This window comes from Caretta caretta, chromosome 4 (genome assembly GCF_965140235.1).
Source record: "Caretta caretta isolate rCarCar2 chromosome 4, rCarCar1.hap1, whole genome shotgun sequence".
Classification (NCBI taxonomy): Eukaryota; Metazoa; Chordata; order Testudines; family Cheloniidae; genus Caretta; species Caretta caretta.
The window spans coordinates 52,595,876-52,620,554 of NC_134209.1; the positions used below are offsets into that span (position 1 = coordinate 52,595,876).

The following is a 24,679-nucleotide window of genomic DNA, read 5'->3' on the forward strand; positions in this document are numbered from 1 at the left end:
TTTTCCTCCAGGGCAGATTGGAAGAGGCCCTGGAGGTTTTTCGCCTTCCTCTATAACATGGGGCATGGGTCACTTGCTGGAGGATTCTCTGCTCCTTGAAGTCTTTAAACCACGATTTAATAGCTCAGACATAGGTTAGAGGTTTTTTGCAGGAGTGGGTGGGTGAGATTCTGTGGCCTGCATTGTGCAGGAGGTTGGACTAGATGATCATAATGGTCCCTTCTGACCTTCGTATCTATGAAATGGAGGTGATATAATTTGTGAAAGCACTAAGTTTAATTTCAAGGTTGGAACAGGCTTTGTTTTTGGAGAATACAGATTTAGTAAACCTTTCATAAATCTCTTAACAATCAGATGAGAGAATACTGATTTACCATCAACAGGTGCAATTGTGGCTAAATGTACCTGAGTGACTTAATATAAAAATCTTGGTCCTTCAGAAGCAACAAGTACTCTAAAATGAATTGTATAGGAGCTGGCACAAGATCAATATCCTTATTAGCATCCCATAGAAAAATCTTTTCCATTTCAACTCATAACATTTTCTAGTAGTCAGTCTTTTCACATTTAGTAATACATGTTGTACATCTTCAGAGAAAGATTTCTCTAATTCTGTCAAGGATCTATTGCTGCTAGATGTAGCAAAGATGGATCTGGCTCATACACCCTCCGATGCTGCTGTCAGAGTAGGTCTGATGACAGAGGCAGTACTTTGAAGTTTCTCTTTGAAAGAAGGAGCAAGTCCGTGTAACTCAGCCAAGCAAAAGTGAGCAGAATTATCCTGGCTGAAATTCCTTATGACCTTCAATATTAACGGAAAAGATGAGAAGGTGTACATCAGATTCATATTCTCATTGAGGAGGAAAGCATCTGAGAGAAGGTACGGGGCTGAACCTGTTGAACAAAAAAAGAGGGCATTTTGCACTGAACCTTGTAGCAAAAAGATCAATATTTGGAGTGTGCTTCAGAGCAAAAATTTCCCTGATTACATGTTCAAGGGCCATTCATGTGGGAGGAATTGGTCTGCTGATTAAGGGCTCCTGGTACATGAATTATCACATCAACCTCGTGAATAATACACCACTTGCAAAGTCTCCTTGCCTCATTGCAAAGCTGGGAAGAGCATGCTCCTCCTTTCTTGTTTACATAATACATTGCTGTCATATTGCTTTTGGTCACCTGACTCAGCTGCCCCTTGACTGAGGTAGGAAAGATTTTAGTGATAATTATATTGCCCTTAACACAAGAACACTGATATACAGATTACACTCTTGCTGGTTCCAGAGACGTCATGTTACCAGATTGTTGAGATGTGCACTCCAGACTGTTTTTGAGGCATCTGTGGTAATCATCATGGAAGGAGAGGATGGACTGATTCGAATTCCCCTCACCATGTGACTGATCCTTCTACCACAAAAGAGTTTTCCTAATCTTGTTTGGAATTATTACCAGGTTCATGCCATAAACTGCGAGTTTGAAAATTTCTTGCTACCACGTGTTGAAGAGGCCTCATCTTTAGTCTCTCAGAGGGTGTGACATATGTGGTTGCTGCCATTAGACATAGTAGTCAGATGAAGTGAGTTATAGCTCACGAAAGCTTATGCTCAAATAAATTGGTTAGTCTCTAAGGTGCCACAAGTAGTCACTACTTTTTGAGTAGTCAGAGAAAGACTTTCACTTTCTGTGAAGGGTTCTGACGTAGAAAATGAATGATATATGTCATCTTCAGGAACTTTTAAGTCCTGAAACTTGTAAGGAATGTAAGTCCTCCCTATGCTTTATGTGCTTGCCTTTGGAATAAATTCATGTCTTGCATGCAGAATGATTATATTTCTGAATACATTAGTGGTACTCTTCAACTGAAAGTACTTATGCTTTGCTAGTTATGCCAGTCAATGTGCAATTAGAAATACAATTTTAATTTTTAAATCAAATAGCAATTCAAACTAGAAAGGTTTCAATGAAGCTATGACAAATGCTTGGAATAGCAGTTTCCTTTAAAAATGGTAATATATCAGGGTAACAGTCTTATTTTGCCTTACTGTGATCATCCATAGGAACTTGAAAGTCCTATTCCCTAAACCTTTACATAATCCAGCCAGAATTTATCTGTAGGTTTAAAGTAAGCACAAATTATTGGCTGAAGTTCTATGGCCTGTGTTATGTGAGAAGTCAGACTTCTTGCCTTAAAAAAAAAAATCTATGAATTGACACCATTTGCAAATAAAGGAGTAGTATGTCAGATCTAACTAATGGTCCATCTAGACTAGTTTCCTGTCTAACAGAGGCCAGTTGTAGCTGCAGCAGAGGAATCTCCATAATGGACAATCATGTAATAACATACCTTTGCCAGTAATTTCCTCAGACATAGCATAGCACTTCTTCATAAGTGTGCTGCTTTGAGGGACAGTCTCCAGTTTGTGATAATAAATGAAACTCTGATGTATTAGCCATGACACTCTTGACACAAAAAGCAGTTACAGTACTTTCTGAAGGTGAGTTTACTGAGGTATTCCTTCCTCCCCCTGGTGCTGTAGTCGAAAGGAGGTCAACGTCCTGGCTAGTTCTTCAAAATATTTCCCCCCTCTAACCAGCATCACTTTAGGTTATGTCTAAAGGTGGCTGCAGCTCCTGTAGACATACCAGAGCTAGCTTTGATCTGAAGAGATCAAAGCTAGCTCACATAACAACAGCAGTCTAGCCACGGCAGCATAAGCAGCAGCACAGGCTAGCCTCCTAAGTACAAGGACCCTGGGTACACACTGGAGAGGCTGAACCGTGCTGCTACTGCTACACTGTATTGCTACTCGAGCTCGTTTTGATTAAAGATAGCTTGGGTATGCCTACATCAACTGCAATCACATCTCCCTGATGGCAGTTTAGGAATACCCTAAAGTCTTTCTCATTTTTAGTTTGAGACTGCCCTTTTTCATCCAAGCGTTTGTTTATGTAGACATCTTAGGGATGTATTTATTGAGACTGTAGAAAATAAGTTATACAACAGTGTGTCACCACTGTATTTTTGGCAAGGGAGCCCATGACATTTCAGAAGATAAGATTGTGCCAAAGTTTGAACAATTTCATACTACTGTTGCTTTGTTTTGAAAAAAGAAAAGGAGTAGTTGTGGCACCTTAGAGACTAACCAATTTATTTGAGCATAAGCTTTCGTGAGCTACAGCTCACTTCATCGGATGTGTATGCATCTGATGAAGTGAGCTGTAGCTCACGAAAGCTTATGCTCAAATAAATTGGTTAGTCGCTAAGGTGCCACAACTACTCCTTTTCTTTTTGCGAATACAGACTAACACGGCTGTTACTCTGAAACCTTTGTTTTGAAAGAAAGTGTCCTGCTTTGGCAGCACAAAAGAAGCAGAACATAGGCCCATCTCCCCAGCTGAGGAGTCCCATTCAGGCATAGAGATGGCATAGCCAGCTCCTACACCAGGCTAGGGGGCATTGCAGGTGGAGACGAGGAGTATAGCACGACTGGAGCACATTGTGGAGGCACATTGTAGTGGCATGGTTGGAGCAGCTGGAGGAGTTTAGAGCAGCCCGCAGGAGAGCGCAGACACACAATGTGCAGAAAATCAGCAAAATGGTTTCCCCCACATCTCTAGTAGAGAAGGGAGGGAAGGAACAACCAATAGCACAGACAGGAAGTAACTTCAGAAGCACTCCGCGCCCTTTTAACTTGCAGAGCTCCAATTGCAGGACACAAAGCTTAATAGAAGTACAGAAGACAAAAAAGTATAGTGCAAGAATTTTTTAAAGTTTAATTTCTGTAGCATAAAATGTACCTCAATTTCAAGATTTAACTTGTCTATTGTAAACCTACAATAATAAAAGGGAAAGGTCTTTCTGGGACCTAAATAAATGAAATCTTCATGATAACGGTCAATTGGTTGATATGATCTGCACAGAATTTCTGAGAATCCTTTAATAAAACTATTGGCACAATCGTAGGATTTTTCAGTCTACTCTATTTCTGACACTGGAACTCTCTCCAGTGTAGAAAAGTTACAGTTTAGATCAATGCCAACTTCTTACTGCTGTCTATTTGGCACTGGTGAGGCCACATCTGGAGTATTGCATCCAGTTTTGGGGCCCCTACTACAGAAAGAATGTGGACAAATTGGAGAAAATCCAGCAGAGGGCAACAAAATTATTAGGGGGCTGGGGCACATGAGGAGAGGCTGAAGGAACTGGGCTTATTTAGTCTGCAGAAGAGAAGAGTGAGGGGGGATTTGATAGCTGCTTTCAACTACTTGAAAGGGGGTTCCAAAGAGGATGGATCGAGACTGTTCTCAGTGGTAGCTGATGACAGAACAAGGAGTAATGGTCTCAAGTTGCAGTGGGGGAGGTTTAGGTTGGATGTTAGGAAAAACTTTTTCACTAGAAGGGTGGTGAAACACTGGAATGCGTTACCTAGGGAAGTGGTGGAATCTCCTTCCTTAGATATTTTTAAGGTCAGGCTTGACAAAGCCCTGGCTGGGATGATTTAAGTTGGGGTTGGTCCTGCTTTGAGCAGGGGGTTGAACTAGATGACCTCCTGAGGTTTCTTCCAACTCTAATCTTCTATGATTCTCTCACAGGGCCTTCAGTTGAAAAGCTTTGCATTAGTTTACTCTGCCAACTAGTCCCAAATGCCTTTTGGAAAATACACACAACCCACAAGCAAAACTGTCCTAAAGATTGTATAGAAGATTTGAAGCATTAATTTAATATGACTTTACATATTCCTCAGGATCAAAGATTAAAAACAGGTGTTCAATACTTTTGTTTAAATATTATTATGATTATTGGGAAAAAATTGTGACTGTGGAACATCAAAGTCTTTAGAGATTAATTCACAGGAAATACTTTGCTGTCTTTGTGAAAAATAGTGAACTAATCCAATGCATATGCTGTTATTCCTTGGCATAAAGAGCATATCAAAAGTGGCTCAATGATTAGAGAAGGAAAACCACAGAAATAGTATACAAAAGGTGAATGAAAAACTACTTACAGTAATTATGTTTGCCCTTTTTTTCCTCCTAATCCTACAAACCAACAAAGTCATAAGTACAAGGACTGGAATGAGTGCTTACCAGGAAACAAGGAGGCAAACCTAAACTGTCAATGACAGAAGGCAGATAAATAGCAGAGTTCTTCCTTGACACTCAGAAATTTCCCACACTAATATACATAATTTTGATTCTAAAGAAGGGAGCAGAATACAATTAGAGTGGAAGAAGAGGTTATGACAATTATTGGAAATTCCTTCTTGTTGACCATCTCTTCTTCCATTGTAAATGTACAAAGAGTTGATGTAGCAAGGACTACCCTAGGGCAGGCCTACATTAAGCAACAGCCTGAAGAACTCCTCTTTTGGTGGCCTCACTGGAAGAAGAAAGCCTGTGTTCGAGTGGGATGCAAAAATATGCTCATGTAACAACATGACTTGGCCTCAAGAGAAAATGTGCTTTTACATAACAAAAAGAACAAAGAAAATCACAAATACACCTAGACATAGTACTCTGAAGTTTTGATCCCTTTGCTAGGCCTTTAAACAAGCCACACACTGTTCTTCAAAAGATTTTAGCTTACCCTAGTAAACATTCATAGCCCTTTTTGTGCTCAACAAATGCAGATTTTGTTCCTGGGAATTCTGATTTGGGTAAAATCATGTCTATGCAATCACTTCATTGGCACAGAGATATGAAATAACTGGAACACTCTTGGGGAAAAGGATATATGAAAAAATATATTTTCCAAAAAAAAACCCAAAACCCTTCTTTCAGATATAAGGGAATTATAGTAATTGGGGTGTTTAGTTTGCTAGTCTTCCTGACAGATGTAATGGTATACAGGTCATCTTGAAAGAAAGTACAATGAAGTTCTTCTTTGAGTGATTGCACATGTTCATTCTACTTCAGGCGTGTGCATGCCCAATGCATCAGAGATTTTTCTCTAAGCAGAGTGGCAGATGTGCCCCTCAGAGTGGTTCCTTAGATGTCTCACCATGAATGAAAAAGCACAACAGGAATGACCTCCTATCCCAAAGAACAAAGAGGCAAAGAGACTAGACTGTTTTGGTAGGAAGATTTATTCCATAGCTGGGCTAAAATTTTGTATCTTTAACTAATAAATCTTATTGGCGGGATAAAACTTCAGTTCTCGTTCTGGGCTCCCTGATGGATGCTTTCCTACTCTCTCTTGGAGAGACAAGTTTCTGAATGCCTACCCTTCTATTCTTATCCTACCCAAGATGTTATCCAAACTCAAGCAGGATCACGCTAGCACCAGTTTGGCCTCGCTACCATTGGTTATCCAGTCTGCTGAGCCTCTCTGTCTAGGGCTCCTATGACACTACTTCAAGATCACAAGAAGATCTCCCAGGGCCACAGATGTTACACCCCAATCCGTCTATTCCATCTCATGGCCTGTCTGCTCCATGGTTAATTCCTCAAGAGACAGAGTGTTCTCCAAATGTGCAAAACATTTCTGAACAGCAGGTAGCCATGTACTAAGTATGCTTACCTGATGAAGTGAACACTATTCTTCATAAGGTGAAAGCAGAGAGGTGTTTCACCAGTCCTGGCCTCTATCCAACATGTTTTGGATATGTTTAACCTGAAACAGCAGGGTCTATTGGTTAGTTCCATCAGAGTTCATCTGGCAGCGACCTCCACTTTCCAATCATCAGTTGTGAACCACTCAGTATTTTCCAACCCTATGTCTATCAGATTCTTAACAGGTCTAGACAGGTTATATCTCCATGTCAAGAATCCCATTCCTCCCTGGAACCTGAATCTGATGCTGGCAGAGTTAACAAGTCCACCCTTTAAACCCATGGCTACTTGCTCCTTACTGCATCTCTCTATGAAAGTAGCATTTTTGGTACCAATTTTATCTGTAAGAAGGGTAATGGAGTTACGAGTGTTGGTAGATGACCCTCTTTACACTTTTTTTTTTGCTTTAATAAGGATAAGGTATATTTATGTCTGCATTTGAAATTCCTGACTAAAGTAGTTTCACAATTCCACCTCAATCAAGCCATATACTTACTGACATTCTTTCCTAACCCTGCTGTCATGGGGTTGAAGAAAGGCTCCATGCCTTGGATGTTCAAAGGACTTTGCCAAATTTGGATCTATAGTCATTGTTCAGATAGATTCCAAAACACGTCTCCAGACTTAACTGCTCAGGGGTGACTTGAAGTGAAATGGATGTTCCATCACTTGAAGAAAAAATGGTTACTAACCTGTTCTGTAACTGTTGTTTGAGATGTGTTGCACATATCCATTCCATTCTTCTTCCCCTTTATGTTGGGATCTGTCCTGTAAGAAGGAACTGAGAGTGATCAAAGGTGGCTCCACCCTCCATAGCATTGTGTAGCAGCACAAGACTGCTGAGGATGCATGTGTTTCCCCTTATGGGCACCACTTAAGAAAAAATATCTCTGACTCTGGTGCACTGGGCATGCACACACCGGAACAAAAATGGACATGGGCAACACATCTCGAAAGAGAAGTTTTTCCTACTGGTTTCAAGGCCTCGTAAGAATGTGAAATACTAAATCTGAATTCAGTGGAAGCTGCTGAGAACTCGGCATTTTTGAAATATCAGGAAACAAACAGGTGTCTAAATATGGACTTAGGAGCTAACTTCGGGCAGCCAGTTTTGAAAATGCTTGCCTCAAATGCTTACGACCTTTCTAAATCATATTCTAATTTTCATTAGGTTTTATTAGATGCTTAACAAATGCTAGTCAAGTTTTCCTAATTTTTAAGAACCTTTTCCTGAAATGTCCCAAGAAAGGAGGTTGTAAAATAAAACAGATAGCTGCTGAAAAGCAAATATATTTATTATGCACTTTCATATACATAGGGTTTTTTTGCTTAATATAATACAAGGAATAAAATAAAAATTTTACAATGTGAAATTCATTCAATGTACATTATAGGCTATATACAACCCAATCCAGGGATGGGGGAAAAAAAAAGAGTCTATCTGCAAACAAAGTTAACTGAACAGATCAGATGGAGGATATTAAGCATAACACACATTTGCATAGCTGATTAATGAGGGAAACAGCCTTTTATTTTTTAATCAATGGTAATACTTTCAATACTGATCACAAAGACAAAAGGGCATCACTGTACCTCAATACCTTTTTAGTTCTGAAAAATTTAAATACTTTTCTCTTTTGAAGACTTTCTCCACAAGTATATGGTATTGATGTTAATGTTCACAAGACAGTCTTTTCTCTAGCTTTCCCATCATGAATTTGTGATCACTTCTGGAGATGGTTGTTGGAGAGACTGCGTGAAATGTCAGGAGGAGGAGATAGGACTAGTCGCATAGTGGCTTATGAAAACAAGATCTGAAACAGAGAAATATTTGACAGGCTAAATTCTGGTCTGAGTTACAAGTGTGCAACCCCACTGACTTCTGTGTGATTGTACAGACAGCAGGACATCACCCAACATTTTAAAAGTCCAAACTGAATTGCTAACATTTGGGGGATATTAGTTTTTACTTTCTTAGCATGGTACAAACCACATAAGGTATAATATTAAAATCACACACAAAAGCAATGCGGAATGTCTCACACCCTCATCAAAGTATTTTAACAGAGTAATTCATGCTCTATTCCAAAGCAATACTGAAAAGCTGCAGGAACTGTTATTTTGATTCTGAAAGTAACTTTTCAACAGGTCTTTCAGTTGATTTATATGTGGGGTTTACCCACCAACTGTTTCAAATGTAAATATTATTCATACAAAAACCTGAAGCTGTCTGGAAACTGTAGCCCATTGTGAAATGGACCCTGTGACCCAATGCGCACTTTGTAACAAAAATAAAACAAAACAAAACAATAAAATTAAATAAATATAATCCCAACGACAATCAAGTAGTAGAAAAGGTAAGCCTTCTGGGATATCTTTCTACAGAACAAAACATACACCCAATAGAAAAGAGAAAGTTGTGTTCTTGCACAGTATTGCAAATGCACTATACTTAAGGTTCATAACAAGTCTGCTGAAACTTTCTGGTACTCTCTCTTTACTGAACCATTAACATTCTTAAGGCTATTCTGCAAGAGTTCCATTGTGTTTATTTTATAAATATCCCACAGGGACAAAAAATTAAATACTTAAAACATTCACTTCAGAATTATCAATATTGCTATGGTGTCAACTTCTAACATTACATTTTACTACACATCATATGCCTATGAAAGATTTTCTTTTTACATTTGATAATATGAGTGAATAAGAAGGTGGTTCATTAATTAAAAAAATCAAATTTAATTATGTTCTGATGACTGTTCACCACAGTAGTAACCTATCGAGATCTTCAGTGTCCCGGAATATACAATGTATATGCATCCAAGGGCCATTTATCTAAATTTATAAATAGATTATCATCATGACTTTGGATCACACAATTCAGGGAATGCACAGAATCACAATATGAGAAAAGTTGAATTCAAGTCTTTAAAGGAAATACGTATGTAGAAAATGTTAACCTTTATTATCTAGAGTCAGACTATGTAATAGTGAATGGTGCAATATACTTTATATTTTCAGGTGTTAATCATTTTTATGACTCATGAGCGATGGAGTTAGAGTTGTGCATGTTCATCCCTTGTAAATGGAGAAAATTTCATAGTGTATACTGTTACATACAATGGACCTGTTTTTGCTTGCTTGCACAAATATTACACAGGTGTAAATTCACTTACTTTAATGCAGTTATTCCTGAGTTCTTATGGAGGTGTAAGTGAAAGCAGAATCAGGCCTTAAATTTTAGCACATTACACTTAAGCACCTAATATTGAAATTAATCCAGTTTTTTTTTTTTTAACATACTAGACTATTTAGTATGGACTAAGTTTTGCCCTTGGATACACATGCATAGCTCTATCGTTTTCAGTGGTAGCCAGTCTGTACATCCAGATATCAAGCTGTAATTGTAGAAATTAGATTTTATTACAAAAAATCCCAGAGGTGTGGTGTATGGTTATAATCTTGCAACTCTACCATTGAACAAAGTAATTTTACAGACAGAACATACAAGTACTGTAAGTTCATCAAATACTGTTACCAGATTTGTTTTTCTTGAGAGAACTTTTGAAATACACAGGAAAATGACCATACATTATAGCAATACAAATATGGTATAAACTGTATGTTTAGTTTCTTTTGCCACAGGAAAATAAAATAAATACAAAAAGCACTGTCCTCCCATATATAGTTCATTGTGGCACATGCACATTTATCAAGCCTTCTGGAATAGGATATCAAAAATCCTTGCTCTTACGATTTCTCAGGTGTTGTCAGGGAAACACAGCATATATTATTCTGCAATTAAGAAAAAAAAGTGCTTATTCTGTGTATTACGTACAAAGTACACAAAATAAACTTCTGAAGCACAGAGAGTTACACTGAGAAGGCAGCCTTAAAATTTAGGCACATTACAGTAATTAAGGTAATTGTACTGTGGTAATCACATTCTTAGTTTTCTAGGTGGACTACCAAGCATTATATGCTTTCATCCCAGGCAGCTGATTAAACCATTCCAGGCAGAAACTCTTCTGTTCATAGCATCATGGAATTGGCCTAAAAGTGCAAAATTAAAAAGTTAAATTTGGGAATACTACATATACATACAGTATATACAGAAAAACAACTACACACATAGTTTCTAACTAAAGATATTTAGAAATATGAGTCTTGAAACAAAGATTTTCGTTAAAAACAAAAATACACAATTGCATTCACCATCCATCCTGGCACTCATATGGCTCGAATACCTATGGAAACTTTTGAAAATATTGCCAAAAAAAGGCAACAAGTGGTGACAGCTGGAGTTCCATTCCTGGAAATCCTTGGATATTAGATTGGCAATGAGATTCTACATAATGAAGTAATATTTTCTAACATGATGTTCCATAGGTAATTCACTCAAAATAATCAAGATTAATCTGTGAAATATTTTTTGGGGCAGGCACTGAGCTGAATTTCAAGAAGTATTCAATCTCTGTTTTGCTGGTTAGTGGATTTTTTTTTTTTAATTTGGATGTGGCAAAGAAATAGAGAAGACTTCGAAGTAAAAGATAGTTTTGAGGCTGCACCATGCAGCTGTCTCCACAACTGATATGCATATTTACATTTAAAAAACATAGTTGTAAAAAAGGATTAAAAATGCAAAAGCTGCTCTTTAGTCATATTTCACTTTAACACTATGCAGGTGGGCAGCTGTTAAATGGAAAAAGAGCTAAATGAACAGAGTCAACATACAGTTATAATATTATATATGGGGTTATTTCACAAACTTTTTTTATATTTTAAATCTATTTAAGTCACACAATTCTAAAGAGTTAGCAAATTGAATGATTGTATCTACACTCCTGCAGAGTTTTGTTCTGGTGGGTTCAGTTTGGTGGAGTCCTTGACACAGCTTCCACAGTTCCATCATGTTGTTTGAATTTCATTTCACTTAGTTATTATTTAAAGACAGTGTTTGGGGTGCTCACATTATAGAAGAGTTATGAAATAAAGGAACTGATTATGCAGCATGTTAACCTTATAAAATATTATATGCATCAGGGGTAAAATTTTCAAACACACAAAAGTGCCTTAGGAACCTAAGTCCCATTTTCAAAAATGACTAGCATACTTTGGAGTCTAAGTCCTGTTGACTTCTAATGAGATTTAGGAACCTAAGTAACGTAGGTGCTTTTGAAAATTTTACCCCAAGACATCTACTAGAAACAAGGCTGCAGCTATAGTTGCTATATAATTGAAGATAGATAGTAATACTAAAGTTTTATATAGAGGCAAACTCTGAATGGCCTTTGTCTGAGCCATCAAGTTGTTTTAACTGGTTAGCATTAGAGTTGCATCAAACATTTCGGGAAGCAACTTAGGATTTTGTATAATACTTTGGCTTTCTTCCCTTTACAATAAACCTCAGGAACTAAACTTCTTGCCTAGGAATAGTAGGAAGGGACAGACATGTGGGTGAAAATGACTTCTACATTCCAAGGCAGCCTGGGATAAAAACCCTCTTCTTTCTTTTGCTAGAGCAAGATGTATGAATGTCTCATCATCAGGTAACTGACACAAAACTAATAAGCAACTGTTCACAAAAAAAATCCTTGTTGACTTGCTGCAAGATTAAGCCAGCTAACAAGAACATTTTTGTTTTAAGAAGGAACAAATCTGGTCTGTCAGCATTCTAATGTTCATGTAAATGAACAAAAGAAATATTATGGGAAATAAGCAATGTATATGAAGCTTTTCCATTTCAAAAAGATGCTGCTCCTCTGAAACTCAAATGTTTATTGGGATCATTATTAATAAAGTCAAAATACCTTAAAAAAACCTCAAACTTCATCAGGATGTAGCAGGTATGAGGGTTGGAGGAGAGTGAATTAACTATTTAACTAACTCCTGGATAATTTCTGTAGGGAAAAAAGCTATTGAAAGCTGCAGAATTTCTGGTTGAAAATGTATTACGTAGAGAGTGAGAAACCAAAATTAATTTAATTTGGAGTCTTAGATTATACTTAAGAACTTTTGTATGAATACACAATTCCCACACTCAGAAAACTAGCCCAATAATCTAGAATGAGATGCATGAAGGCCATTTAGAATCCCATCTCCTTTAAAGAGGCATTGTTTTGTATTTCTCTCACTGCAGGATATAGCCACATTAAATATTTCAATTTAAAGTTGTAGATAACTTATTCTAGTAACTTGAAAGAATATTTTACAGTTTCTTGAAGAGTGTATATGTAAACAAATGAATTTCAGCGTAGCACTGAAAATATAGCAAGGTATTTTAATGTTATCCTTTTAGTTGAAAATAATGCCGTGAATCAAGTCTGTATGCTTGATTGCTTGAATGAAGCATGCTACTAATTCAGCTACTTATCAAAAGTACTGGAGCAACACCTTGCCTTTAGCTTTATATCAATTTACAAGAAAGTGTACTGATCATCCAATTGTTTTATGCTGATGTTTTGAAAAACATTTGATAATGTAGAAATCCAATGAGCACATGTGAAAAAAATCTGACACTTCACAATTTTTATTAAAAATTTGTGATTCTTTAAAAAAAATTACACTAGTTATATTTTATTTATTTAAAATGCACATATTTTGTCTATGGGTTGTCTACATGGTATATTATTGTGTACCGGCTAAGATGCAAGTTCTAGTGAATACCAGTGTGTCGCAAGCTATGCACATGGACCCTGCTGGCGTGCATTAAAAGCTCCCCAGTGTGCAGTGACCTAATACTATTTGGGACTATGTCAACATGCACTAAGGAATTTTTAGTGTACGCCAGCAGGGTCTACATGGACTGTGCAATACAATGGTGTCCACTAGCACTTACATCCCAGCTGGTGCACACTAATGCACCATGCAGACAAGTCCTATGTGATAAGTGGTTTACCTATTACAGTGGTGTTTCTTTCTTGTAGTTGAAGCTTGGGTCAGTTCCCTCAAGCTGAAGTTTTAAGGCTTGCTTAAGGCTTAGTTCTGTCTCTGAAGGATAGCCTTCCAAAACTTCTTGAAGTCCTCTCTCCTGTCCTGTTCGTGGGACGGAAACCCTACCAAGAAAAACCTGATTGCTTTGAAGGTGATAATTTGGGTTTGTCATTATTCCATTTCGCTTCTTCTGTTCCCCACTCTGTTGGTGAATTAGGAACTGTTGCTGAGGTCGACAAACTTCTTGCTGAGATGGAGGGACCAAAATTTTGCACTGTGACTCGGCTGGCATTGATTTAAGTGGCACACTGGTCCCAGATTTAGCAACAGGTATTCGTTTATCAAACTGAGTCATTTCATATTCTAAAACTTTTGGCTGGGAGGAGCTGCTCTGCTTGATTTTTTTCCCAGCAGATCCAGATTTGCTGGAGTTTTCTGTTTTCCCCCCTTTGTTTGCTTTAGTTGATTTCAAACTGGGTTTTACTTGGCTCCATTCAAATTCACTACTTGGTGAATTATGATTCTGACTTAAGGAATGAGTTGTGGAAGAAGGAGAAACAATTGACTGCCTGCTTCTGCTACGAGGCAGTGAATGCTGCTGTATTTGTTCTGTAAATGACATACTATGGAAACTATCAATAGGCACTGTCTGAGCAGTTGCTGTAGATGATGTAGTACGCAGAGAAGAGTTTTTGGAACTTTTCAGGGAATTATTTGATAAAGACGACTTCTGGCGGTCCACTGTAGAATCTGGAGATTCTGAAGGAGAACTGAAAGCATGAGCAGGCCCATTAGACAAACCACGCATAGTAGGCTGCATATCTCCTCCACCAGTGCTTCCTGAACTATTTGATTTTATTGTTAATGACTGCATTTTTGAAGAGACTGACTGCAAGGGTTTTTGCTCCATTGTGTGGACTGGTGATGGAGTGCAGCCATTTAGACTAGATGCACCATATTTTTCCAGTAATTTAATAATCTGAGAATGTCCATTTTTTGCTGCAACACGCATAGCAGTACGTCCAAATTGATCTGCATGATTTGGATCAGCACCATGCTCCAGTAATATCTGCACAACATCAATGTGTCCTTCTTGTGCTGCAATGCAGAGTGCAGTAGCACCTTGATTACAGGTGTGGTCAACTAAGGCTCCATGCTCAATCAAAAGCCGAACTACTTTCACATGGCCTTGCCAAGCAGCAGATTGCAAAGCAGACCGCTTCTCATTGTCTGCAGCATTCACATCAGCATGGTATGTTATCAGTATCTGCACCATCTCCAAATGGCCCTGCCAGCAGGAAACATGGAGTGCTGTCCTTCCTTCTGCATCGCTTGCTTCTACATTTGCACCATTTTCTAAAAAATACTCAGCCATTGTAAGCTGGTTTTCTAATGCCAAGATGTAGAGTGTTGGCCGGCCATCAGCATCTTTGTAGTTTACATCTGCTCCATGGCTGAAAAGTAGTTCAACTATATCTCTATGACCTTCTAAAGCAGCAACTCGGAGAGAATTTCTCCCATCGTAGCCTCTCTGATCAATGTTAGATTTATTTTCCAGTAATATCTGTACACAATCATAGTGACCTTCTTGTGCAGCCAGTATGAAAGGTATACGTCCATCATTATCAATTTCATTTGTTCTAGCACCTTGTTCTATAAGTGCTTCACATATCAACCTGTGACCTTCAAAAGCTGCCATGTGCAAAGGTGTCCATCCTGCATCATCTCTATGATTTTCATCTAATCCTCTGTCCAGCAGAGTCCGTACTACTTCAACATTACCTTGGGCAGAGGCTATACTAAGAACTGTTCGCCCTTCACTATCAATGCTATCCACAGCAGCACCCCAAAATAAAAGAGTATTTACAACTGAAGCATGGCCCATAGAGGCTGCTGCCAGAAGGGGTGTACGACCATTATTGTCAGTGTGATCCACATCAGCTCCTCCTTCTAGAAGTAAGTCAACAACATCTACATGTCCTTCGTAGGCAGCTACCAGCAGTGGAGTCATACCATCTTTGTCACAATGATCTACTTCAGCACCACGGTCAATTAAAAGGCTAACCACTGAAGCATGCCCCTTACTAGCAGGTACACAAAGTGCAGCAACAGACAGAGCAGTCCTTCCATCCACATCCTCATGATTTACCTCTGCACCATGGTCAAGGAGGTGCTCCACAATCTCTTTATGTCCCATGTATGCTGCTGCAATCAAAGCCGTTCTACCTTCATTATCAGCTTTGTTGACTTCAGCTCCATGTTGTAGCAGATTCAGCACTATATCTTCATGTCCTCCCCATGCCGCTGCTCTCAAGGCTGTTCTACTGTCAGCATCTGCACAATCCACTTTGACTCCAGCGTAAAGGAGTGCAGAAACCACCTCGGTGTGTCCACCCCAAGCTGCAGATCGTAGTGCTGTCCAGCCATCATGATCAGTGTGATTTACATTAGCCCCACATCCCATCAAACAATTGACAACCTTGGTATGTCCTTGTCGAGCAGCTAAAGTAAGTGCTGTCTGCCCATGAGTATCTTCTATTTCTAAATCTGCTCCTCTAGAAACAAGTAAGTTAACAACATCAAGATTACCACTATATGCAGCATTAGCTAACAATGTTCTCCCATTTGAATCACACTGATTTACTGATGCCCCATTATCTAACAGGGTACGAATGGAATCTTCTCTTTCCAGAGCTTGTCGTACAATGCAAGATGTACGGTCATCTTCACTGTTGACATGAGCACCAGCTTTTACTAGCAGCTGTAGTACTTCCTGCTCTTTCGGGATTAAAGTGGACAAAGAGTCTTTGACTGGTGTGCCATTCCATATCATCCACAAAGCCAACTCAGAAGTCTCTAACTGCAAATTTGAATTAATTAGATGCAATGCAAATTCTTGGGCCTCTAATGGTGTCAAATCCTTTGCTCGACAGGTGTAACTCATTGCTAACATTCTGTGTCCCTCTGCTGCATTACATAAATATTTCTGTGTACAGTGCTTTACATCCAGCAGCCATTCTGCAAAACTGTAATGAAACAAAATTTTAGTATTTCCTAGCCCATCAACAAGAACTTTTGACAAAACATCTAGTTTGCGTTGAAAGTCTTCCATAGTCAATGTCATGTTTTTGGTCCACACTGCATGATACAATTCTATTGTAGTCAATGGCCTACAAGCTGCAAGAATTACATTCAGAATTGGCTGGACCTTTGCAAACTGTTTTCTTACAAAAAGCCTCTGACAAAGCCAGAGATATAGGCCATTTAGTGTTCCAGGAATGTCACGGATCTCTCTTAGCATGATAAAATTTTCCACAACTCCATCTAGGACACGTTCTAGATATAAAAAGCAACCACTGCTTTTGATGTGAAGCTGGTTCAGCATTTCTGCAGTTTCTTTTGTGAGATGTTGTCTCAGTGCTTCTTCTTGATCTAAACGATGGAGAATATACTGCTGCACATCTTTCACAATATATGCCTTTCGGAGATCATCTAGACTTATTTTTCGAAAACCTATTAAAAAGAGACAAGAAAGATAAAGGTCAATGAACAATTCTATGGTTTAGTTTTCTACTGGTTTTGGTTGTTCAATATTACAAAAGAAAAAGAAGGCTTTTGGACAGGAAGTTTGGGAAACAGGAGAAATTATGTATGTATTAACACAGTATATCTGAAATTCAATGATAAACATCTAAACTAATAACAGTAGCTGAGAACTGTGCTATAATGTATAAAGAGGCATATTTTTTCATATTCCACCAAAAAGAGAAATGTACATTAGTAAACAAAACTGAACTGGACCATGGGACAGGGATTGTGACACTGTCAAACAATGCCAAGCACACTGACAGCACATAAATAAATAAATAATCGGAAATAGTAAAAAAACTGATCTGCACCCTTAACAAAAAACACATTCTATATTAGGAATATGAGAAATTTAGGAACATAAGTTGTCTTTGTTTGTTTGTTTGACGGACCATCTAGCCCAACAGCTCAGCCTTTGGTTCATCTTGACTCCACTGCTCGCTTTTTTTTAAGAATACTCTTTAATTCATTTGAAAGTTGAAATCTAATCTTGGCTTCACAATCATCTACTCAATAGACCCAATCCTATTCAACATTTTCATCAATGATCTGAAAGTAAACATAGCATCACTGTTGATAAAATTTGCAGATGACAAAGACTGGTGGAGCGTTAAATAATGATGTCAGTCATACAGAGTGATGTGACTCCCTTGGTAACTTGGGCACATTCAAAGAAAATACATGTGAAAAAGACACCCCTTGAGCAACACAAGCTACATTGTCCTAAGCACTGTTCACACCAGCACTATGTTGGTGGGAGAGCATCTCCCGCCGACATAGCTTCCGCCTCTCTCAGAAGTGGAGTAATTATGCATCTTCACCACACATACTATAGCTGTGCCGATGTAGCATTGTAGTATAGACTTGCCCTGAGAAACTTAAATCTGTTTAATTTATCAAAAAAAGAATGAGAGGTGACTCAATTACAGTCCACACATACCAGGGAGAAAGTACCAAGTTCTAAAAGGCTCTTAAATCTAGTGGATGAAAGCATGACAAGAATCAATGGCAATCAACCGAAGCCAAACACATTTCAATTAGAAATCAGGCTTTTTTTTTTTTTTTTTTTAAACAGTGACAGCGATAACCATTGAAACAAACTACTATGGGATTCCCCACCTTTTGATATCTTCAGATCAAGATGGTGTCTTTTTGGAAGATATGGCTTAGTGAAAAACAAATTATTGAGCTCATACAGGAGTAACTGGGTGAAATTAAATAGTCTATGATATACAGTATGTCAGACTAGATGACGCCTTAAAAACTCTATGAACCTATGACTATTCCTGTGCTTAAATCTTTGCAGGCCCAGGATATCTGAATGATGACCTTGTGTAAGTGTAAAAGTACAAGTAGGATCTAAAAAAGTACCTAACAGAATAACAGTATTACTACTTATTTATCTTCCTCATTACAACATAGTAAGCTATTTGACTTTTTAAAAGTTACTAAACACTGGGGTGAGGATTTCAGTACTTCCCCACTATTCTGTATTACCTAAATAACTGTGTTCTTTAAAGTGCTGACTGATTTCTGTATCTAGCAAAAATAAAATTTCAACACAAGTATTAAAAACCTCTTTAAAATGGACTAATCAGAATCTTAAAAAATGATCCAGGCAGGTAAGAACAATTATAATTACTAGTATTGCCCTCTGAAAATTAAAATTTTAATATACTCTAATGCCGAGAGTTGAATACACTCTACATTTCAGAAAGAATTAACCATACCATTTTAATATTTTACTCAATTCTTGTTTGAAATTAATGCAGCTATTTTGATTTGGAACAATATTATAGTTATATACTGTAGAAAAGGATAATTCACTCACAATAGAGGAAATTATGGTTAACAACAAATGCACAATCATGGAGAATTTCCAAGTTAAAAATAAATACAATTTACTGCTGATAGCGTGATCAACTTAATCTCCCTTAACAGCCTTCAAAATATTGAAAGCAGACACTATCAGAGAGCTATTTAAATATCCTTTTAATCCTGTAAATTGCACAGTATATGATTCTGCAAATGAAGGTTGTAACGTAGATCAATTTCCAACTTCTTCAGCAGTACAACGAACCAGGTTTCCTCAATGTCACGTGGTCCCTTTGTCTTCCTCTCTGTTCTTAAGAGGAAGAAGGGAAATTATTATACATACAAGAATACTACACTTGGAAATATGTCAAAATTGGACTCTTGGAAGTTTTAGTAGCCTGCCTATTCCCAGAATGTAGCAGATGCATAGAATGTAGCGTATAAAAAAAATCAGTTACATGTAGCACACAACCGATCTCTGTCATTTGAAACATCAGCCTTGAGAGTGCCAAGTTTTGTATTTGCCACAAATCCAGTTTTTTTTCTTAACAATAAAACATAATAATGCTTCCATACCATTTTTCTGGAAGCTACAGAACTCTAAGAAACACTAGAAGTCACAAAAACAGCAATTTACGTTGCTGAGTAAAAAAAAAATATAAATAATTCTAGGCCACAATTGTACCTCACCATTCCAGAGAGAGACAGTAACCTCATCCATCCACAGTAACAACTTGCAACCATTTTCTTAGAGTCAGCTAATCTGCCTTAAAAACTTTATTTTTGAAACCAAAAGTGGTCATCAAACTGCAATTTATCTTGAGGGAGAAGCAATCATGCGGTAACCAGTTCAATTCAGTTTTGACCATTATTCCACAGAGCTAATAGTTTGAAGTGGTACTATGAAAAATGGCATTGTTTGGATCTATGTTTGTGTTTAACATGACTTCCAGATCTAAATACTCCGTTTACAAATTTTGTTCTAGCTGCAAATTCAACCTGGAATCTAAGACTTAAGACTTTTCAAGCACCCTCACTAAAGGTTCTGCATCCCATATTAGGCCTTCTGTGGTACCTGTGCAACCCCAATTACCTTCATTGGGGTTGCGTAAGTAATACTGACTAGAGTTTAGTGAACAATTCTGTTAATATTGCTGAAGAAAGAATGTAGTATAGCTTAGGGATGCAGTTTCATACCTTTTGGAGCTTAGGACTGGATGTAACTACACACACCGACATGAAATGCAGCTATTTCTAGAGTGGAGGGTGGCAGCAAGCCAGCACACAGCCTGCATCATCACAGTCCTATAATGAGGGAGGGATATTTCTGGCCAAAATAATCAGACTAAAACCCTTATTCTCGATAAAGGAACAGGAATATCTTTCACCTCCAAACAAAGCAGAAAGGATCCTCCCAACTCCACCCCATTTTTTTTTTTTTAGAAGTGTCATAAGGAAGCAGACTGCAAAATACTTAAATTAATGGCCTTGGAAGAATGATGGACTGAGCTGTCTCTGTCAGGATCTTAACCCCATACTTCCACAGAGATTTAGGTATTTTAAATTGAAGCTCAGACTATGTCATCCTCTTTATCATATATAAATGCCATTCTGAAAAATGGCTGAAAAAAGTCAGAGTTTAAAGCCAGGAGGAACCATCAGATCATCTAACATCACAGGACACCAACACCACCCACACACTAAAACCAACAACCAAAATTAGACCAAAGAATTACAGCCAACAGGAAACTAGACTATTATATGTCACAGGCAGAGAACAGGAAGGACAGGGGTGCAACCAGTGCCAGAGTCTCCTGCAATGGCAGCGAAATGATTAAATTAAATATGCCCAGATAATCTCAGCAAGTGACCAGCACTCCATGATGCAGGGGAAGGTGAAAAAACCCTAAGGGTCACAGCCAATCTGACCAATTCCTTCCCAACTCTACATATAGAAATCAGTTAGACCTCGGTATGTAAGCAAGAACCATCCAGCTGAGAGAACAAGCTTGGACCCACCTCAGAGCACGGACCCACCTCATCCAGTGTCCCATGTCCAGCCATGGGCATCTCTGATGCTTCAGAGGAAAAAGAAAAACACCCACCAGAATACATCAGGGGCCAAGGGAAATCCCTTCTTGATCCTTACAGGCGACCAACTGAAGCCCTGAAGTATGAGCTTTTTGGAACATAAGATGTAAATCACAAGGGACCACCAGGGCTGCTGAGCCCTGCCCACATCTTCATGAGCCACCCCATCGTACAATCCCATTCATAAATTTGTTCAGCTCTTTCAAAACTAATTATGTTACTTGCCCCACAACTTCTATTGGGAGGCTGTTTCAGAACCTGACCCCTCCTGATGGTCAGACAATTTCTTGTCATTTCCATCATGAATTTGCTCCCAGCCAATTTATATCCATTTGTTTCTGTGCCAACAGTATCCTTCAATTTATGTAGCTCTTTATCCTCCCTGCCCTGGTGTTTACCATTCCCCGACAAATGTCTTTATAAAGCACAGTCATATCCACTCTCAGCTTTCTTTTTGCTGAGCTCTTCTAGTCTTGTCTCAAACTACATGCTCTCCATTTCTCTTTGTAATAAGCTTTATACACAAAAAGTTAGAATTACAAGAATTGAGGTTCTAAAATTTCCATCGCTAGCTCAGACTGAAGGACTAAATTAGACAAAGCTGTGATATTTTCTAAACATTTATCTAAAAGGAAGGCATTTTATGTGTCTAAACAAAAATCCTGCAAACTTGCTTTCCAACCACGTCAGACAAAATAAGCCACTTCCATTAGGCTATCATGGATGAGAAGCATCAAAACATTATGAAAAAGTTACTTTTGTTTCAGATACATTCCCATTACCTTCTTGAGCTCAGCAAAACAGGAGAGCAGCAGACACAACTCACAGTCCCATGACCCCGCTTTTGCATTGTTCAGATTTTTCTTACAACACATCATTTTCTGTCCAATATGGATTTCCCTGATTTATTAAGTTCCCTGGCAGCTCTATAAACAGTTACAAATGTTTGTTCAGTTACAAATGTAATTCTTGGCATCTCACTGAGGTCCTGGGTCATTCAAAACAAAACAAGAGTATCTTCGCTATACAGATACTTTAAGAGTAAAAGGATCCCTTTCAAAGCTCAGTACAACAAATACACATTCTGAACAAACAAATTGTGTTAAATACCATATTTTTTCCTCTCAAACATTTATCTTAAGCATTTTATTAAAGAAAAATTTCAACTAAATATTGTGTGTATATATATTACATACACATACACATATCCTTCCTTCACTTAACTCAAAGCATCTTAAATATTTATGATGGAAGAGAAATACAATATTTTAGCTATGAATAATTTACACTGCTGATCTCAGAAGGATTCAATTAGGTATTTATATGAACTTTTATGCATAACCTCCTCATAAGGAGCTGTGTGATTCACAGAATATCATCCTCTTGAAAACTGAAACACTGCATTTAACGTTTCTGCCTAAGCATGTGCAGGAGACTATACATTCCACATTCCATCACACTCACCAGACACACCTGCAATATCAAATATAACAGAATGAGTTAGAGAAGCCTCAACTTTGAATTTTGTTGCTTTCATCACCCTCTGTCACTGCATAAATATTTATTTATTCCTTAAAACTTTATAAAGAGAACACAGGCTCTTTAGAACATCTTACTCCTCCCAACCTGTAAGAACTATTGATTACTAATTGCGTACGTAAAACAATATTAGGGAGTTTTTACAAATGCATACAGAACTTCATGTTAGTTAATATATTATATTCCATTACATCAACCTGTGCAAAAGTGCAAGAAGAGGAGGCAAACATCAAATAGCTAACTAAAAATCCTACCCACTGGCGAACACTTCCCCCAATTTTAACTTCCAAGCCTTTAAGTTTAAAAATTTTAGTATAAGAGTACAAAAAGTTCACATCTACATAGATATATGAGACAAAAGATGTTTTATAATCAAACTGTACAATTTCACACAGTGAAATCCACTATTTGTTACCATCCAATTTTTAAGTTCTCACCCATTTTGACTTTATAAATTACACCAGTGAGACAGCAAGCATCTATGCCCATGACAAGTCCTAGACCATCATGATGTCAGAGATAACTCAACCATTTACCACACTTATTCCACAGCTAATTTTGCATGCAACAGTTTTATTGGTTGTATGAGGAAGACTGCACAGATGGTGAATTACTTGGCTCAACTGCCACAGTTCTTCAAAACAATGCACACAACACAACCAGCATACACAATAACTCAAACACACAGAGCACCTCACTGCAGCATCTACCCATCATTTGCTCACCTGCAGAAATCCATACAACTCTCCCACCACAACACAACCCAAGCACCAATCAACACAACCACCCACAGAACACAATCAGCACACGTAATAACTCCAAACATCACTCAGAAGCCTAGAACGGCCATTGAGTCAGTGGCAAGCAATGAAAACAGCTACAAGCACGTCTGAGAGCTCCTTCTGTTCAGAATAGCACCAGGTTCAATCACCACTGAGATTCATGGCCTGTTACCATCTAATTTTTTACTTCTCAGCTTTTTTTTAAAAACACAGGGATTTAGGAGTTACATCCATGCAATAGCATGGGCTTTCTGCTGCTTTTATCAATTTTCTTTGGATGACTGAAAGAGGAAACCTCAGCTCCACAAGGGACAATCGATTTTATTAGTGGAATTTAGGAGTAGGATAGACGAAGTAGTTAGAGTCAGACAAACAAGTTGAACTTTTGAACTTCAGTAAAACTTGATTATAATTTTTACATAATTCTCCTCAATTGCTAAGCACCTTTTCACTTCCTAATTTTAGCCAGGATCACAACTGGAAGGAATAAAATACTGGAAGTCAGTATTCTCAACATCCTACCCAACCAGAACCAGGAAGTAGCAGAAAATGTATTACAAAGCTTATGCTCCCTAGATTTTTAGACCAGAAGATGTTCAGATAAACTTCAGAACTTTTTAATGATGACCCAAACATCTGAACCAAAATGCTGGATAAATTGAAGAACGAACCATCTTGCAGTATTCCAGGGGAGGCAGAAACTTTGCATGAACCACAGCGGTGCAGAGGAAGGGATGGATTCAGATATGTTTTAGAAAGAGAAGCCTGTAGAGATGTTTTGGCCACTAACTGCACCTTAAATAACAGGGATCTTAGCTCCTCCCTCTGATCTTGTGGAAGGTTCTCAATGCATGGCAACACCTTGCCCCAGTTCATATATCTGTAGTTTAAGAATACTGCCTGATAATTGTAAATATGCATCTGGAGACCAGCTGAGGAATAGATCTTCCTGCCAAACAAACCAAGCTTTTTAGGGTCTTTTTTTCCCTAGGAGTCATCTTGGGAAGCCTCTGTTGCTTGGATCTTTCATGTTACTAACATTACTTGCAAAATTAATTCCATGCAAACGCCATGAAATTTAATACTTTGCCATTTACACTGTTGTGAATTTTCTAAAAAATAAAAATCATGATTCCCAAAGGGCCCTAGCTATAAAACATGCTTTTCAATCTTCTAGTCTTTCTTGTATCTCTTCTCTGAAACCTCTCCAATTTATCAGCAACCTTCTTCAATTGTGGACACCAGAACTGGACACATTATTCCAGAAGCAGTTACATCAATGCCACATAAAGATGTAAAAAACCCTCTCTACTCCTGCTTAAGATTTCCCTGTTTATGCATCCAAGGATTGCACTGGCCTTTTTGGCCACAGTGTT

The 24,679-nt window shown here is 38.1% G+C and overlaps 1 protein-coding gene and 1 long non-coding RNA gene across 5 annotated transcripts in view; both read right to left on the reverse strand.

Annotated features, from left to right (window-relative positions):
* Nucleotides 1-251: 251 nt before the first annotated feature.
* Nucleotides 252-7,353, reverse strand: LOC125635515 (uncharacterized). The gene is made up of 3 exons (XR_007356288.2): nt 7,245-7,353; nt 6,521-6,613; nt 252-894 (listed from the first exon to the last, which is right to left on the reverse strand). It is a non-coding gene; the product is annotated as an uncharacterized LOC125635515 (long non-coding RNA).
* A 473-nt stretch (nt 7,354-7,826) lies between these two features.
* The window catches only part of ANKRD50 (ankyrin repeat domain containing 50), a 50,873-nt gene continuing 34,020 nt past the window's right edge, over nt 7,827-24,679 (reverse strand). For all 4 annotated transcript variants that reach the window (XM_048847274.2, XM_048847275.2, XM_048847273.2 and 1 more), the window contains exons 4-5: nt 13,454-17,001; nt 7,827-10,608 (exon numbers count right to left, since the gene is read on the reverse strand). In XM_048847274.2, coding sequence (XP_048703231.2) covers nt 13,457-17,001 — 3,545 coding nt within the window. In that variant the 3' untranslated portion in view covers nt 7,827-10,608; nt 13,454-13,456. The remainder of the gene's footprint in view (nt 10,609-13,453; nt 17,002-24,679) is intronic.